The 19,360-nt window shown below is 29.9% G+C and overlaps 1 protein-coding gene across 1 annotated transcript in view; it reads right to left on the minus strand.

The window, feature by feature from the left end:
• LOC142322423 (cysteine-rich protein 1-like) overlaps positions 1–18,238 on the minus strand; it is a 72,559-nt gene extending 54,321 nt beyond the window's left edge. Inside the window, exon 1 of the mRNA XM_075361488.1 lies at positions 18,082–18,238. Coding sequence (XP_075217603.1) covers positions 18,082–18,121 — 40 coding nt within the window. The 5' untranslated portion in view covers positions 18,122–18,238. The remainder of the gene's footprint in view (positions 1–18,081) is intronic.
• Positions 18,239–19,360: the final 1,122 nt, after the last annotated feature.

Below are 19,360 nucleotides of genomic sequence, written 5' to 3' on the forward strand. Positions count from 1 at the left end.
AGCAGTAGATCACAGATGTTCCTGATATTAATTAATATACGGGTTGGAGAACACCATATCAAAGGCTGTATGATTTGGTTCCATTTTAATGTGTGCGACATAGGAAAGGATAATTTGGTTTCGTCTACTCCAAAGGGAAGGGTCACCATTGTTCACTAGTAGACTTATAACAAGGCTTGAATGAAACACACCTGTAGCCAGATGTGGATAAATGAATGGTGGACTGCATCAAGCATCTTTAGACCAGCGGCCCAGCGAACGAATAAGCCATGCAACCATAGTCTAAGCGGGAATAGACCAGAGCTCAATAGAAGTGCAACATGAATATATGATTGGCTCCCCAACAAGTATTACATAGAATTCTCAGCATGTCTAACATTTTTAGACATTTTATCTTCAGCTTCTTCAAATGTGTTACCAACGTCAGTCGTTGGTGAAACAACAATAATAGAAATTTAACCTGCAAACAAAGTAACACTTAGGACACTTCCCAGTGGTATTCAGTTTTCTAGAGTGAAACTTTTTATTACAATCCAAGTACAAAAATTCAGTTACTAACAATGAAAGAAATACTTTTTTGGGAATTGTTTATATTAAAAAATAAAATATTTACAAATTCCCAGTTGGTAACAGCTGTTTACAATGCTAAATGATATCTTTGATTATCGTGCGAGCATATATGGATGCAGTAGAAAATTTTAAATTTGTGTTAAGCTCTCTGGAATAGCACAAATGCACATGGATATGCATTCATGCTATTCCAGAGATATAGAGATCTTAATACTTGCATATCTACCTATAATCTATGAAATAGTTCTATGTCCGCTACCTATGGTCTGTGGCCCTATGATCATAAGTAGATTATAATTGTAACTAAATAAACGGTCTTCCTTTTTTTTCAGAATGAAATGTTTCAGATTTTATCTAATAAAATTAAAACTGCTACCATTTTAACATTTTTGATACTAAGAATGCAAAATTTATTTATTTCATAGAAAATATAAAATCAAGTGTTTTGGCAAATTTTAATACATTAAAAAATGGATTTCCTTTAAAAACAAAATATAACCAGAAAAGAACGGTTTTTTGGATATTCTTGGACAACAACTGAACTTCTGCTTTCACTCTGGTTACAAGTAAAAGGTAGAATTTACAAAATTAAAAAAAAAACCATAGTTTACTGTATGTAGTTAATCTAGTTCATCTAAGGAAACTCAATAGACAGCATTAAAATTAATTTCACTTAAAAAAGAAAACTGTATATGTCGGCGAAAATCTAAAGAGCTAGAAAATCTTGCAAAATCACTAATAAAATTTAATTTTTTACACTACCTTTATTATACCATTACATCACTTGAGATTAACATATATAAGAAAAAATAAAGGTAATGAAATTTGAGAGAAAGTAGCATAATAAAAACTAAATATTTGATGAACACAACATACTCAGAATTTGCAGAATTTTTTTATACAATTATTAAAATTGGAAAGCATACATGAGGTAATGTAGTAAACAAAACCGGACTGGCAAACATGATGTAATATATAGTAAACAAAACCGGACTGGCACAAGTAAGTATAACTTTCATGCAAAACAAAATTCTATTAATATCTTCAAATACATAACTAAGAATTAGAAAGAAATAATTCTTAATAATAAATATAAACAATCAAAAGTACAGAAAAAAATAAGAGAAATGTGATATTAGGAAAGTGATTCCCAAAGTATTTCTCTCAATGTTAGTAACTGAATTTTTGTACTTAAGCTTGTAATAAAAATTTAATCTTTATAACAGCTCTAAGTTCAATTATTAATTAACATGGATTTTTTTATTCATAGTACAGGAAACAAAATCTGGCTTGAAATTCAATCCCATTTGGGACAAAGCATCAACAAACTACAACTCCATCACAACCTGTCTGAAATTTTAATGCCCCTAACAAACATTTAATATGTTAACAAACAATCTTATATAAACATTTCACAGAAACGTGATGTACAGGAGGAAATTATAAATTAAGTTGTAGATGAAATTTGATGCTAAGTCTCAAGATGAATAGGACAGAGAGAAATTTATGATAGAATACCATAGTGACAAATTTCGTTTAATGTTTATAACATACTTAGCAAAGATATTTTATTCCATCCAATACATGAATCAACAATTTTTTTTTATAGATAAAAAATTACAATCTCATGCAAAAATAAATAAAACAGCTAAGAAATTCTTAGCAAGAATTCTTGTTGGCACTTCCTCAACAGCAAAAATTTTATTACCATATTTGGTAGAAAACTTTTGTGCAATATGTTGCAGTTTCATGAGTGGATAGTGTTGGAACATTACAAAAAAGTGATAAAATTTATGTAGTGCATTTCATATGAATAGATAATCTACTTATCTAATATATGAATAACCGACTACAGAACACTCCCACAGTAACTGTGCATATGACTATGCTTCAGAGAGGAGAAGCAGGGCCAGCCCTAGGCAGTAGGTAAGGTAGGTAGAAATTTAGGAGTGGCAAAACCACCTGAACTAGAGCGCAAAAAAAAAAAAAAAAACAACCCACAAAAATATATTTTGATTACTTGAATCTAGAAAATAATATTTACTACTTTCTAGTTTTGTTTATTATTTTAAAAATATATTTAAATTATCTCTGAAAATAGTAGGTTTCGTTGGTAAGTTCGATGTTAGCTCATTAAAAATGTAAATTTTGTTTTTCAATAAAACAATTTTCTGTAAATATGTATTAGTATTATTGTCTTCATTTATTTATAAGTCATTTTTTCAGTTAACATGGTTAACTGAAAATTATAAAGTTATAAATTATAAATTTTAAAGTTTTTTTGAAGTTTGGGGTCGGCATTCCTTGGGATTGCTTACGGCAACAAAAACGCTAGGGCTGGTCCTGGGGGGGAAGAAGAACTGTATGCTCTGTTAGTTATAAACAGTGCATTTAATTGTTGACAAGTTGTGTTCATGAATCTCAGCTACGTTGACATACGATTGTGTAAATGAATCTCAGCTAAGGAGATATATGATATGTCGAGTTAGAGGATCTGGTGAGTACGAACGTGTTTTTGGTGCGATCTGTGCTTTGTCTTGTGTTTATTGGTTCTGAGTTTTAATTATATGATTTGGATGTTACGCATCAGTCACAGTGGAATTTTAAAGTGGTTTTTAAAGAAGATTGATTTTTGGAAGATGGATTAGTTTTTATTAAGTTTCTTGTTTAAGCGACCGTATTGCCATTGGTAATAGGGTATACATAATTATCTGACAGCCACTGTTACATGTTAGTGCAGGCTAGTGGATGCATTTGTATTCGGTTGTTTACGAACCGGGGTGGTCGTTATCGGTATCGGTAAGGTTACCGTAAGAGGTAACATTGTGAAATAAATAATTAATAATTAGTTTTATTTAATAGCAAGATGTTTGATGTTGCTGGGCAATACCAGAATGCTTGATTCTTACTGTGTATTTATATTCAGGTGTTTGATAACTATCGTTATTGAAGTAGAAACTCTAAGTAGTAGATATGGGAGATTTTTTTCCCATCGTTATGGAGGGAGCCGGAGAAGGCAGCTGTAGTTCTTCTTGAACCTACGACCTCCAGACGGAAGAATAGGTAGATCGTGCCTGGCCAGGCTGTTACTGGCGCATCACCTGCTGACGTTTTGGTAGAAGGCTTACCCTCCAGACCGACAGCTGAGACTAGGGAAAGGTGCGAAGAGGATCAAGACGAGGGAATCCTCCGGCAAGGAGGAGATGTTCCTCTCGACTTAAGGGATGTGGTCAAGACGGCTGGAGCAGCTGGGCAAGGAACTTAAAAAGAACATGGATAAGAATGTCAAAGGCAACATTAAAGCGTTGGAGGAGGATCTTGGAGTTGCTCTCAAGGATCCGTTAAAGCCCATAACGACTATGAACGGGGGGGTGGGGTATGTGGCGACCGGAAGCGTCAGAAGCACAAGGCGATGGTCTTCCTACGGGGTTATTCGCGTTATCATCGCCCGGATCAAAATAAAACTAAATTAAAATTAATCTATAAAAGAAAAACAATTAAAACGAACGTTAATTATGACTAAAAGACTTAAAAACTAATATCATTAAAAGATTACGACTCGTATCACAAAACAAACAAATTAAACTAGATTAAAATTAAGATATTAAAAAAGAGGAAAACACCAATTTAAAATTAAAGCTAATATTACTAAAACCCTAAAACTAAAATCACAGAAAGCTTCTTACAACTAATAACGCAGTTAGAATCTTATTTATTTTAACAGTAAAATAAATTTATTTAAAAATAAGTACAAAAATGAGAAAAAAAATTTAACAAAATCCATAATAGGTGTAAAGGGCCCCTTCACTGATAACAAAGTATGTAAGTTTACAATTAAAGTAAAATAATAATAATAAAACATTCGCTCATGAATAAAGATTACATGTACTAGAATTAGGCAGATATCATATTTCCTGAATCATATTTATACTCCGTAGGAATAACAGTACTTGATCCAACACTTTGTTGCCGTTGCCGAAAATACTGCGAATGTTACTGGGCAACTTAAATTTGCGACGTAAGGCCGCATAATCTTCAAGGATGTGGCTCACAGTTAAGCGGTAGTCGCATTTTACGCATAGTGGTGCATTTTCCGTCGACATCAGGTACCGGTGTGTAGCTCTCGTATGTCCTATCCGCAATCGACAGAGGACCACTTTTCCACGACGAATTTTTCTGCATGAGGAGTCCCATGGCAACACAGAATCTTTAATCTGCCGGAGTTTATTATCAACGGTAGCCGTCCAGTCACCTCTCCACTATGCTGGAAGAGATTGTTTTATACCAGTAATAAAGTCAAGAAGTAACAACACGAGTGGTGAAAGGAGGCTGATTACGCGTCTTCGGCAGCGGAATCTGCATAATCATTACCCGGATTCCCTACGTGGCTAGGGACCCGGCGGAAACTTACTTGTGTATTGCGATTTTTCAACTCAGCGATTGCGTTGTAGATTTCAATGAAGATAGGATGTCTGGAGTAAAAGTTTTCTACGGCTTTGAGAGCACTACACGAGTCACTTCAAATAAGATATTTCGATACTTAGGGCTAATGATATTTAGAGCCTTATTTATAGAGTATAGTTCGGCAGTAAACGCACTCGTAATACCGGGTAGAACGAACATATAAATTCTATCATCGACAACAAACGCGCAACCAACAATGTCTTCTCTTTCGATCCATCAGTGTATACCATCGCGTCTGGGCCCATCTTGGAGAGAACACATTGAAACATCTGCTGGAAGACAGTAGGAGGTGTTCGATTGTTTATTGTATATCGTAAGGTCACACATAAAATTTATAAGGTTTATTCCCCACGGAGAATATGAGCCCGGACACGTTGAAAAGAATGAAAATGTGTCAACATTTATATGATGCGGCAGACGTCGGTTACGAACACCTACAAGAGTAGTACATCGTGGATGGGCCTCATACCTTCCTAAATTAGGATTCCTAAGGACCGAGTCAAAAGCCGGGTGATTTGGCTGTCCTTTGAGACGGGAAAAATAAGATACTAATAGTCGGTCCCATCTATCCCAAACTGATGGCTCACCACAGTCAACAAGTAAGCTTGTGACAGGGGCTTGATCTAAATGCACCTGTGGCAAGCCGAAGGAAAGCATGATGTACAGAAATCAGCATTTTAAGCACGGTATGACGAGCTGAAGTGTAGTCGACACAACCGTAATCTAAACGGGAACGAACTAAGGAATAATAAAAACGTTATCATACATGACCGATCCCCCATTTTTTGATTGCCCTTGATTCCCCATTCTTTGAGGGTGTTAAGAATACCACGTCGCCAGGCCGCGTCGTACGCCTTTTTGATATCAAAGAAGACAGCGACGAGATGGTGGCGGAGTAGGAAAGCGTTTTGTATGGCTGTTTCCAATGATACTAAATGGTCAATGGAAGATCGTTCTTGTCGGAAACCACACTGTTCTAGAGATAAAAGGGCATGTCTTTCCACATACCGTGTAAGCCTGCGGTTTACAATGGTAAACCGCAGGCTCTCCATTACTTTGCATAAAACGCTTGTCAAGGAGATAGGGCTGTAGCTTGAGGAGTTGGCTTTGTGTTTACAAAGTAAGTACCGGTATGATAAAGGCGTCTGACCAGCCGGGTGGGAAGACTTGTTCGGAAACTAAACCGTTGTAAATGTTCAATAGATGTAGCGCCAAATTAGGAAAGTGTGAAAGCATACCGAGCTAGGTATGCTTTCAAGATATTCTAGAAAGGGGCACCCACCAGTATACCGGTAGACCCCTGAAATCGCGGAAAAGATGATCTGAAAATTAATGTTATCTATAAATGTAATGTAAAAATAATATCTTTATTAATGTAATAATGTATTTTTAAAAAATAAATAAATAAATAAAAAATCCAGAACATAAAAAAAGAAGACTTAAAAATAGTATGAATCAATAAATGACTAAAACAAAGAATTAAAGAACACAAAGAATTAAAGTACAAAACATATAAATCCTAATTGTTTTAACGTAGAAAAAGCAATAATTTTCTTTAAATCATTTTCTACATTAAACCAATTGGACGAAAATAATTTTACATACTCTGACAATAACTCTATATAACCACAGTTAATCGCATTATATGCATATAAAACATAGGAACTTACATATAAGTTGATGAGAAATTATTACATAAATACATGTAACTTATAGCATAAAAAATAAATTAGAAAGTAATAATTTTACAAAGTTAAATCAAAAGGAAAAAATAAAATAGATAATTAAATATGATTAACTTTGTTTTATCTAAGGCTGTCAAAAAAAAATTTAATTTAACTCTGATTAAATCTAAAGAGCGTAACAATTTTAAAGTCGTGACTATAGTACATAGAAAACAGAAACAATATGATGACATAAACGACAACACAAAGTGTCTGAATTAATAAATTGTTTCAAACACCATTTTAACAATCAGGATGTCACTAAGTTATATAATAAAGATTATAAAATAAACTGCTTCTTTAGAATTCCAATTATTATTGATCGTAGACATCAAAACTTAAGATGTTCAATCTCAAAACTTTTCTTTTATATTTCATAAAGAAATGACAAAATGAAGCAAGAGATAAAATATAAAAAATCTGATGTGGACACCACATGACTTCCTTGTATGCCCTATTAAATAACATATACAAATCTTTAAAAGTAAATAAAATTTTATTTCACTAGTAACTTCTGATATTTTTTCATTTTTTTTTTTATTGTTATAATTGAATTATTGTTTATTGTAATTTTTATTTTACAATTATCAGAGGTTAATAATTATTAATAAATTAATATATGTTTAAATAAAAAATTTTTTTTTAAAAATGATGCGAAGTCTGATTTGAATCGATGTGTTTTCCCCTTATAAAATCCAAATATTTCATTAATTAAAATTTTATTTGGCTATAACTCTGGAACCGATGAAAATATACCACTTATAATAAATTGTTGATAAGCTTTCAGTGAGGGCTTATCAGTGCTGTTAAGGGAACTTACAAAATCTAAAAATTTGGATATCCAAATATTTTTGGATTTTGGGCTTTTTTGGACACTTTTGGTTCAATCGATTGCAGTCAAAAGGGGAGGTGCACAAGTAGATGTTACAACAATCCTAAAATCAAAAATTTCAACATCCTTCGGCTAATCGTTTTTGAGTTATGCAAGAAACATACAGAAATCACAACGAAATTAGTCAAAATGGATATTTTCGTTGAAGTCTGAAAACCAAAATTTTTCGCAATCGCATTACTTCCTACAAAGTAACAATATTTAAAACAAAAAAGAAACAACATACTCGTATAACCGATATATAAGTTGCACAAAGCAAATTTTATAAGGTGTAATAAAGTGTTTGTCTAGTCAGAAAAATTGGTGGGAATTTTTTATTTTGTTACGCTGCTTATCATGGAGATGATTTCTGTTATTTTCAGAATTTTTTTATACTTCTACCACTTTACTGAATTAAAATTTAAAAATTTCCGATTCAATGTGAAATGAATATTAATTATAGGGTTCAGCTATTGAATATCTTAGTTACTTATTAATAAATTAAAATTCCTTTTTTATAAGCTTTTAAAGCAAACAAACCAATATTGTTAACCATTATAAAAGGTAACAATACTACAAAAAAAGCAACATGAAGTACAGGTACTAAACTTCTCTTAGAATGACCGTAGATATTGCATTTGCAGAATTATAAGTTCAAATATTTTTGATCTAAGATGTAGCATCTGTCATGGTGATAAACATTTTTTTTTATTATGAATGCAAAAACTACCTAGGGTACCTGAAACAAAGAAAATTCTCTCTTTTGCTTCCTGTTGAGTCGACAATATTTATTCTTAGAATATGTTTTTTTTTAAGTAAAAAGCAGGAACATGTTTTTTAGTTACAAATATCATTAAAATGTGATAAAAACTAACAAACATTATCTTGTTTTTGATTTTTATCTCAATTCATTAATAGGAACTTATTCCTGATACATGATGTGACTGTAAGCCATTCAAAGCCAAACACATACATAGTTTAACAAATAAATATTTACAATTTTTGCTTATTTTCGGAGACTTGTCATTTTTTACAATCCCTGTTATGAGGCTCATACCGTAATAAATAATTTACAATTATTACTGAACTGAATAAAATATTAAATTTATGAAAAAACATAGTTTAAAAAAAAAATTACAAACTGCATACTAATGTATCAATTAAAACACTACGACCATTTCTACTACAATATAAAAGAAGTTGAAACTCATGCTATTTAAAACTATTTTGTTTATTTGTACATTTCCATAGAAAAAATATTAATAATAATTATAAAAATAACAGTCACTAAAAATTAACAACCTTAAGAAAGTCAAGTAGAGTACTAAAATCTACAGAATTTTTACTGTTTAGAAAATAAAATTAAAAAAGGATAGCTGAAATGGTCATTCTTCAAACAATATAAAATTTTCATCCCATTTTCCCACGCACAATCTTTAGGCTTACATGGTGAATTAATCACCAACCCAAAAAAAAGGTAGAGATCAAAAGCAGTGGCACATGGTTAAAGAAGAGCTTTCATTCATAAAGAGAAGTTTGCTAGCATTGAATATAGGCCTAAGAATTACAAACATATTCTTTAAAATACTTGTATGGGGTTTAGTATTTATGGCATCAAAAAATAGATGATAGGAAAAATAGAAAGGAAAAGAATTGAGGTGTTTGAAATGTTGTTACAGGGGGCTACTGAATTACTTAGGTTGATAAAGTACCAAGTAAGCCTTAATACACACCCACCGGGTTGGTCTACTGATGAACGCGTCTTCCCAAATCAGCTGATTTGGAAATTGAGAATTCCAGCATTCAAGTCCTAGTAAAGTCAGTTATTTTTACACAGATTTGAATAATAGATCATGATACCGGTGTTCTTTGATGGTTGGGTTTCAATCAACCACACATCTCAGGAATGATTGAACTGAGACTGTACAAGACTACATTTCATTTACACTCATACACATCATCCTCATTCATCCTCTGCAGTATTATCTGAATGGTAATTACCAGAGGCTAAACAGGAAAAAGAAAGCCTTAATACACGCAGAAGAGGAGGAAAAGGTTTGCAGTAGATTCTTAGAGACAAGACACCTGGATGCTAAGATCTGGGTTTAAATAATTTGGAAATATGTGCAAAGGGTAGAAAACTGTAAAAGTAGATAATTATTAGAATTTGCAGAAAATATTACTAGGCTATAATAATTATATTGAGGTTAAAATCATAGTACTGTACAAAAAGCAATGTAGAATAGGATGAAATCAGTCAAATCGACAAATATATAATAAAAAAAAATTGGAAACGTCATGAAAATTCTAAATTATTATTCTTTCTTCAGTTACCAATATTGAAAATGTTGCAACAAAGAGAATCATTTATAATATTTATAACAAATAATAATTTAACAATTAGCAAACAAGTATTCTTTGTGATGGTTTATTTTAATATTCTACTGCCAAAGTACAAGCACTGAATAGATGAGATATGAAGGGTACAAACAAATTACAAAAACATGAAATGTATTTTTTAATACTAATAAATACTATACTTTACAATTAGCCTTCCTTGATTAACATATATAGGAGTGTATTTCGGTCATTATTAGAGTAGTTATTACAATATATCTACAACAGTTAACCAGTATCTGATCTATATATGTATATATAGATGATATATATATATATTTATTTTATTAGAACACTACCTTATTCTACTATACATGCTGGAGCAATCCTGCATATATATTGGAATATAAACTATATTCATACCACCTACTTTATTTATTCTGTACTTTGTTTGATCTAATAAAATAATATATTTGTATATAGTACAAAGAAGTATGATTCTTAAAAGAATTAATTTAAAAATATATACATACACAGTGAAACCTCTACAAAATGGAAACCTCCTCAAAACATACAGTTTCCCAAGTCCCGACATATTTTTATAGAAATTAATCTCTTCAAGACAGAAAACTCTGTAATACGGAAACAGAAAGGAAACATAGATTTTACTTTTAATTTTACGTATTAATCTTGTCCCATAAGACCGAAAGGAGATTAAAAAAAAAAAGATTGTACATTCCCACGATTTGAAAATTATAAATCCAGTAGAAATGATTATTATTTTAATAATACAGTACTGTAACTGTTGTTTATCTAACAGTCAACTTTCAGATGAGGCTAAAGATGTAGACACAAGAAACAGTTATTGACTGAAGTGTATACTTGAAGTGAAGTGAATAAATAATTATTGAAAATGAAAGTTCCAATGGTAAGTTACTGGAACAAAACTGTACTTGATTATTTTATAAAATGATTTTATTTTTGGGCTAAGTATATGTCTTCTAATTAAATGTAACTTAAATGGAAAATTATATATTTTTATTATATATATATGTATATATATATAATGTATATATATATATATATTATATATATATATGTATATATATATAATGTATATATATAATGTATATATATATATATATATATATATATATATATATTATATATATATAATGTATATATATATATATATATATATATATATATATAAATCTAGTGGTGTCTGATGCATCTGTTACTCTTTCACGTAAAAACTACTTAACTGATTGAACTAACATTTTTCACATAGTTTCTTTACAAGGAAAGAACACAAGGCTTGCATTAATAACTGGAATACATTCCTGCTTTACTATGAATATTCAGCATTACTATAGCAAATTATCGGTCAAATTGAATTTGGTGACCACTTGCAGTATTTGAATTAAATTTTCCACAAAAAAAATATCTTTTGTCTTTTTCAACATTGATTTGTTATCAGAAAAAATTTTAAGGTTCAATGTTACACAGTGCAGTGGTTCTATAAATACAGTCACTGCCATCATAAGTGTGTCTGCAATGTGACTGGCACCTGCCTCCAGTTGTATGACTAAAAAACATTTTAAAAAAATAATAAAAAATATGAAACAAAGTGTAGTCACCACCTCATGGTGTTTGTCAGATAACACTAAGAACCATGCAAAATACTTTTTTACCAGTTATAAATACTATTTTTAAAATGGAAACAAAGTATTCTGAAATCCACATACTTCAGATTACTCAAAATGTTCAGTCATCTCATCAAACTTGGTCTCACTTTACCATTACAGTACTGGCATGCTGCATTCCTTCCAGCTAATGAATTTAGTTCAACTCTTACCTAGTATTGCGACCACCTAGTTGCTTTACATTCAGCACTACTAATCACAGTTTTATTTTTCAGATATCTTCAGCACAATTTTCACCCACAGGGCAAGATATTTTCATAAATATACAAATGAAACAATACATTTAATATCATATATTCAGTAATCAATATATCTGTATATCTTCTGTAAATATCACAAAATATTTTATATTGTTCAACTGTGATATCTTCATCAGTTACACAATTCTAGGATTGGGCTAAGGGATTTCCTAGTAAAATCTGAAACTTAACTCTCTGATTAACTTAGGAAAATAATTTTTTGTGGCATACATTTGAATTTGTCTATTGTATCATGTTAATTAGTAGAGAGCTGTTCCCCTCTCATATAAAAATACCTGAACTCATGAGAAATTGTGGGTATGATGAACACTCACTATCTGTAGAAGCCTTTAAACCAATCGGTTTTTCATTTGTTTATTGATGATAAAAATTTTTTTTAAAGATTTCATTTTTTTACCACACATAGTACAAAACACTGGGAAACAAAAATAGATTAATTATTGGATTTTCTTAGTATCTCAAAAATCAAAATACTAATTCTTTTTTTTTAATTTATCCCTCATGTACAAGTTTCCTGCATTGGTTCATTTAGTGCTACACTACTAAAGCACTTCAAGAAATGTTAAATGTATCTTAAAAAGTTATTTAATCCATTCTCATTAAAAAAAAAGGCTTGTACAAATTGCACCTAAACAAATTCTGCATAATAGGATTTTACAAAATGAATAAACAATAAATTATGTGCACAATAATCAAATCAACTCAAAAAAAGAAAAAATCTGAATGGGACTGCATATTCCATTTTCACTTTTTGTGAAGTATACAAATTTAAAAAGCTAACTAAAATGAAATTAATAATAACTGCTAAACTAATTTACATTCATATAATTAGCCTTATTAAAATGTATCTAAATGAATAGACACAGCTGAAACAATACTTATAACAAATAATCATATGTTCTTAAAATGTAAATATAGCAACTAAATGATTATAAAAACTGTTAACCTTGAAAAATTCAGTTCACGATTGCTTTACACAAAAGGAAAAAAATTATAGCTAATATGTAAAAAAAAATAAATATAGAGAAATAAAATGTGTATATGTAATAAGTGAATGAAAAAATTACGGAGTTAGAATAGTTTGCTTGAAGGTTTATAAATAAAATTCAAAAAAGATTAATCCTTCTAAAAAAATTTGTGAAGATATTCAAAATTAACTGTGCTTAATAGGGGTTCACAGGACTAAATGTTATAATTATAACTAAAACCTTATCTATACTACCAGTATTACAGGAATCTAAGTAGTAAGTATTACTGAAGTATAAATATAGCACAATAAGAATATGAAAAATTATACAGAAAATCTTTGATTTTACTGATTTAAAAATTACAGTTCATCATTCTTTTTTAATAAATAAATGAAAACAAAAAAGTGACCTCTAGATTTAAAAAAAAATGGTTTTATGCCTTTTGAGAATTTAGCCTCAAAACCTCATCCTAATTTTATTCCAAAGCATAATTGCAGTAACTCCCATAGACGAACAAATCGTACGGCTTCTTTAAACAGGACCCTCTCCAATTTCTTTTAATAAATCTAACAGATGCCTCAACATTAGATCTCTGGTACAATAGTTGTTACCCTTACATATAAAGATTAATTCAGTTTTGAAGATAGTAGTAGCCTTACCCATTCTTCAAATACGGTCTTTAGTTTAGAAAAATTGTAACTAAGTGCCTGAGATACAAACTGATATAATCAAATTAATTTGGACAAAATTATTTATTTTTAATAACTTTATATGTATTGAAATTCTAGATGAATTTATAACTGATGAATTTGTTTCAATTAGATCAACATGAAATTTGATGTCTTTAAAAGAGATTAGATTTGGATCACACATCCACTTAGAAATTGCGGTCAGGTGGTTTTATTTATAAGTTTCACTATATAATATTCAATTGTGTTGTAGTCTTGTAGAATATGTAATATATGTAAGCACATGTAGACCATCAGTGAGTTATGTTTGCGATTTCTATTTATGAGATGTAATGCACATATTAACTTTTTGTTACTATGGAGTTTTAGTTTTGTTAAGCTGTTACTTTTAGTTTTGTTGTTCTAATTAGAAGATTTAGTTAAGTATATTCTAAGTGCATTTTGTTCGTTGGATTGAGGTATTTTTTGTTTGATGTGTGATTGTATATTTTTCTGATTGTTCACTTAGCTGAAAGCTACACAATACCCTACCTCTAAATCATTTTGTATATAGATCGACTAATCTTGCCTTTACTTACTGATGCATGGAACTCAAAAAAGTGGTCATAAAGCAAACTTTGGCATGCGTTAGTTCAAATTTAAATGTGTTAGCCTTATTAAATTACTACTATTATCAGTAGTTATGAATTTTTCTTAATTAAAAATTTTGAGTAAAAGTTTAATACACTATGTCAATTCTTCTGATATATTCCTCTTAAATAAAAAAAAATATCCATTCAAAACATATTTATTATGCATCAGATTTGAATAAAATAGATGGTACATACGACTGAATCCAAAAGATACCGGTAGATATTAAATGCATTAAGTAATGTTTAAACATAGATTTTGAAATCAAATCGTGAATTAAAAAAAATTACTCAGGAGCAGACACTGATTCTGACCACAATTTAATAATGATAAATTTAGCTTGAAATTTAAGAAAATAATATATGTGGTACAGACAGACTAAAGAGGATAATGTAAAGTTAAAATCTGTACAAAACATAAGTTCAGGCATAAAAGGTGAGGTTAAAAAAATAAAAAAATTAAGACAAGGGAGGAAAGATGAGATAGAAAAGTTACAGGTAAATAACCATGGATAATGAGAAATGTACTGAAACTGATGGATGAACACAGTAAGTAAAAGAATATAAAAAACAAAGACAAAAAATTCCATCACTTAACAAGAAATGAAATTATTAGAAAGTAAGTAAATAGAAAGCAAACTAACAAAAAGTAAAAAAGGGTTGTTAAAGAAGAAACATAATAGGTAGGAAAAAAAATGATTTCAGTGCAGGTAAATATAGTATGTAAGAAAAAAAAAACTGGTGTTAATGAAATCAAAATGTGTTAGTATCATAAATTTAAATGAAAAATCTTATTTTTTTTTTTTGAAAGAAAGAACTAAAGATGATAAATAAATAGAACTGTACCGTGAAGAAAAATAAATCTAATCTGATAAGTATTAGAGAAGGAAAAAGAATCTGATGATGATTTCAAAGGAACTACACTATGATCTGACTTTTGGTACAGCTCTGAAAGAATGAAGCAGTAGGAATTATATACTGTCTGAATTAAACACTAATATGTCATATTATAAAAGCGGGACTGATGAAGTTTTATGAATTATCATTCAAAAACTATGTGACAGGAGAAATACCTTCAGATTTTAAAAATAATCCCAATGTTACTGTGCTGAAGAAGAGATAAATGAGAGAATTATCACATCAGTTACTAACAATTATAAATCATCACACAGTGATAACATTTCATAGATTGAAAATACTTTCTAGATCAGTTTACAGGCAAACAGAATCTGTAATAAAAAGTATCTTAAAAGACTGGTTTGGTTTCATAAAAGCATAGGTACAAAAGAGGCCCTAAGATTAATTTTTTGAAGGTAAAAGTAAAAAGAAAAATGTCATCTACCCATGGCAGTTGTAGATTTGAGGAAAGCATTTAATAATATAGAATGAAATGAATTTTTAAAATCTTATGAAATTTTGGACTTAAATATAAGGAGAGAAGAGTTATTTATAACCTGTACAAAAATTTGGTAAAAGTACTAAGAAAAGTAAAAAAAAAAAAAATAATAATGCAAGAAAAGTAATATGATACAAGACAAAGAAAGGAAAAAAAATTATGTGGTCTATCCCTGTCATTCTTCAACTTGTACTTAGAAGAAGTGATACAGTACTAGAAGGAAAAATGTGAGACTGGAATACCTAGCCAAAGACAACAAATAGAGATGTTATGATTCACTGGTGATATTGTTCTTTTGGTAGGAGACAAAGATCAGCAATGAATGACAAAGATTGAATGGCATGAATTAATTACTAAGAGAGAACTAGTCACTAAATAAATAAAAGCAATTAAATGTGATAGAAATGAGGACAAAGAGGAATTGCAAATCAAAGTAAGAAAACAAAATGTACAAGTCATCTGAAAATTGTTATTTAGGTAGAAAAAGTACAAAGAATCAAGATATCAAAAACACATTGAATAGGCAAGACTTTTGAATAAATCTGCCAGTAGCAAACACAGATCAAAGAATGACGAAGAAAACCTTCAAGATGATGATACAACATGTAGCACAATTCATGGTAGTGAAACATGGACAGCAGTTAGAAAAGAAAAGAATTGGAAATGAGGTGTTACAGGTGGATGTTGAAACTTAGGTAGTTCTGCATCAAGGAGATCCTTCTAGTTGATTCTACATTTATTAAGACAAAAGTTACTCCTTTTAGTTAACTGGTGGTGGGGATGTGTAAAAGATAAAAACTTTAGAGGAAGACAAAGATTGTAATTTTCAAAACACAGCTGAGGATATAGAAAGAAGAATGTTAATGATTATACTGAAGTTAAAATGTTAATAATACAGAAAATAATGGACAATAGCACCAAACTGATTAAATGACCAATCAACTTAAAAAACAAACTAAAACCAACCACTAGTACAAATACATATGATCACCTAAGAAATAATTTTAAGTGTTAAAAGAAACTTCAATTTCAAATTTTTAAAAACAGAATTATTCAAAAATAATAGTTTTATTTTATTCTGTAGATTGCCTCCTCTGTATCAATCTCCACTATTCCATTTTTTAAATCACTTTTATATGGACGCATAGTGTTGTGGTCAGCATGCTGACTTCTAAATCTTGAGATTCACTTTTCAACAAGAGTCTGGCTGGTAATTCCTTGTTAAAATATATGTGCAGCATGTACAAGGTTGTGATAATAAGTTTCTTAACAATTAATTTAAACATACAAATTAGCATGATGAAAAGTTTATAGAACAATTATTTTAATTCCACTTACAAACACAACAGATGAAAGCATTTAAAACTTTATATTCTTTTCATGAGGATTAATGATTCAGAAAACCATTCAAGCAACTTTACACAAACAAATAAATTAAAAGACCACTCTTCAGTAACATTGACAATCAAGCAACATAACGTACTGTCTAATAATGCATCATACCAAGATTCGGTAGGTATGATACATCACAATAAATTACCCCAAATTTGCCCGAAAAAAGTAACGGGAAAATATGAGAGAAACCTAACCATGATAGCATTATAAAATATAGAATTACAGATTATTGTAGCTTGGTTAAAATTTAAATTAATACATTACTTAAAGGTGAATGAGTGGTTCACCTTATGTTGACTGAAAATTAGGTTGACAGTCAACCTAAATTTAAATTATGTTGCCAATAACAGTAGTCACAATTTCCACTTTGAAAAAAAAGAAAATCGTTGTTAGGTTAGGTCATAATACAAAGGCGCGAAGTATTAATAGCTTAACATAATTGTTAACATTCAGTAATCAATTATTTCTACAGTCAAAATAAAATAACATATATTAACTTTTAACGAAGACCTTACGAACAGTAATACACCAATCAGTCAATAATAAACTGAGAACTGCCTTGAATTTCAACATACCAGTAAGAAAATTGTTACACCTACTGTATGAAAAATATCAAGGAACTATGGATAGTTAACAACTGAACGTCCAATACAAAACCGATGAAGTTAATATGGGAAACCGATATGGAATTAGATTAAGATGATCAGAAAAATTCATAGTTAAATATTGCCATCAGTATTAATACTATTACTAGATTTATTATAAATTAAAATATAATCAAAAATATACGATGCATTAATGGGCAAGCCGTATGCAGGACAAGTTTCTTTAATCCCCACGTAAATAACTTTGATTTACGTTAGTTGATCAGAAGGACAGAATCTTTATTTAATCTAATTAGCTTTCAAAATGTAAGTTTTGAAATCCAATGTCTGAAAGCGTGACATACTTAAAACGTTTTATTAATTACATTTTTTGCCTGGTTAGACACCAAAGGTAAATGTAATATTACTGTAAAAGTGTACATTAAATAGTTAATTTTATGAAATTAATAATAATATGAGTAACTGACCAAAGTAAACAGGTTTATCGCACTTCGGACAATTCGGCATGCTGACTACAGCGAGCGATCCTCCACTTCGAATACAGCCGACGTAGTAACAAACACCGCAACCGGCTCTACAGTACAATATGCTATGAATTCTCAACGAAATCCAGTTATCTGTTGGCCTTGTAACGCCCCCCTCCACACCAACTAACTATACCATCAACAGTTTACCCTACTACAACCTGACTTAATCATAACACGTGTTGTTCGTCAGTAGTTATAAAATACATAAGAAGCAGATTTAATATTTTCTTTCATTATCCCATTTCTGGACTTAATAAATTAAATTAAAAAAATTTTATAATTATTACTAAATCTTGTTTCGTTTTACAAAAATGATTACTTCTAATATGTTTTTTTTTTTTTAAATTAAACCATAGTTTGTTATATTCAACCAATACATAAAAGTAAATTATGATTAACTTTAAGAAAAGGGATGTAATAAAATTCCAAGAGCACAAAATACATGATAGTAACTGTAAAATATCTCTCCAAAAAACAGTAAAAAACAAAGATGGTTATAAAAACATATATATTGTATTCTGTTCTACGCATAAGAATATTATATATAATATACACATATGATTCCAAATTCAATGGCAGTATCTCGTGAGATGATTCTGTGGCCAAAAATAAGAAAAATGTTCAAAGCATAGGTCAGAAAATTGTTCCTTTGTGAGTTTTGGTTCGTGAAACAATTACCGCAGCCCTGCTTTCTGCTAGCCCTATGAAATTAAACTAAACTAAAATTCTTGAGGTATAAATTGAAGGGTAAATTTGGTGATTCTTAAGGTTTTTGATCTAAGAAATTGAATAAAAGTAGTCCTAGACCTCTTATCTCAATTAGGTTTTAAGAAAACCAAGGTAGAACACAAAACGTTTTGTCGCAAATACACTTTTTTAAAGTAACATAAATTTGTTAATTTACCTATAAACCAATAAAAATTTCTAGTTAACTTTGTAGAGAATTTAATGAGAAAACTGATATAAATAACGTCTATTAAAATTAATACAAATTTGAGTTCAACTTTAATAAAAAAATAAAACACAGGAAAACTGAATTAAAACAGAAAAAATAAGTTACCGTGATAAAAGATGATTGCAACAATTAAAATAGAATAACAATGACTAATGTTTTAACAAAAAGAAACTTGTACCATGGTAGAGCTAGAGTTGAAGATTTGTCTTGTGAAGTATATTGCATTTGAAATTATATTGCATACGTGAAATATGAATACTAAGA

The sequence above is a fragment of the Lycorma delicatula genome, chromosome 3 (assembly GCF_047948215.1).
Source record: "Lycorma delicatula isolate Av1 chromosome 3, ASM4794821v1, whole genome shotgun sequence".
NCBI classification, from domain to species: domain Eukaryota; kingdom Metazoa; phylum Arthropoda; class Insecta; order Hemiptera; family Fulgoridae; genus Lycorma; species Lycorma delicatula.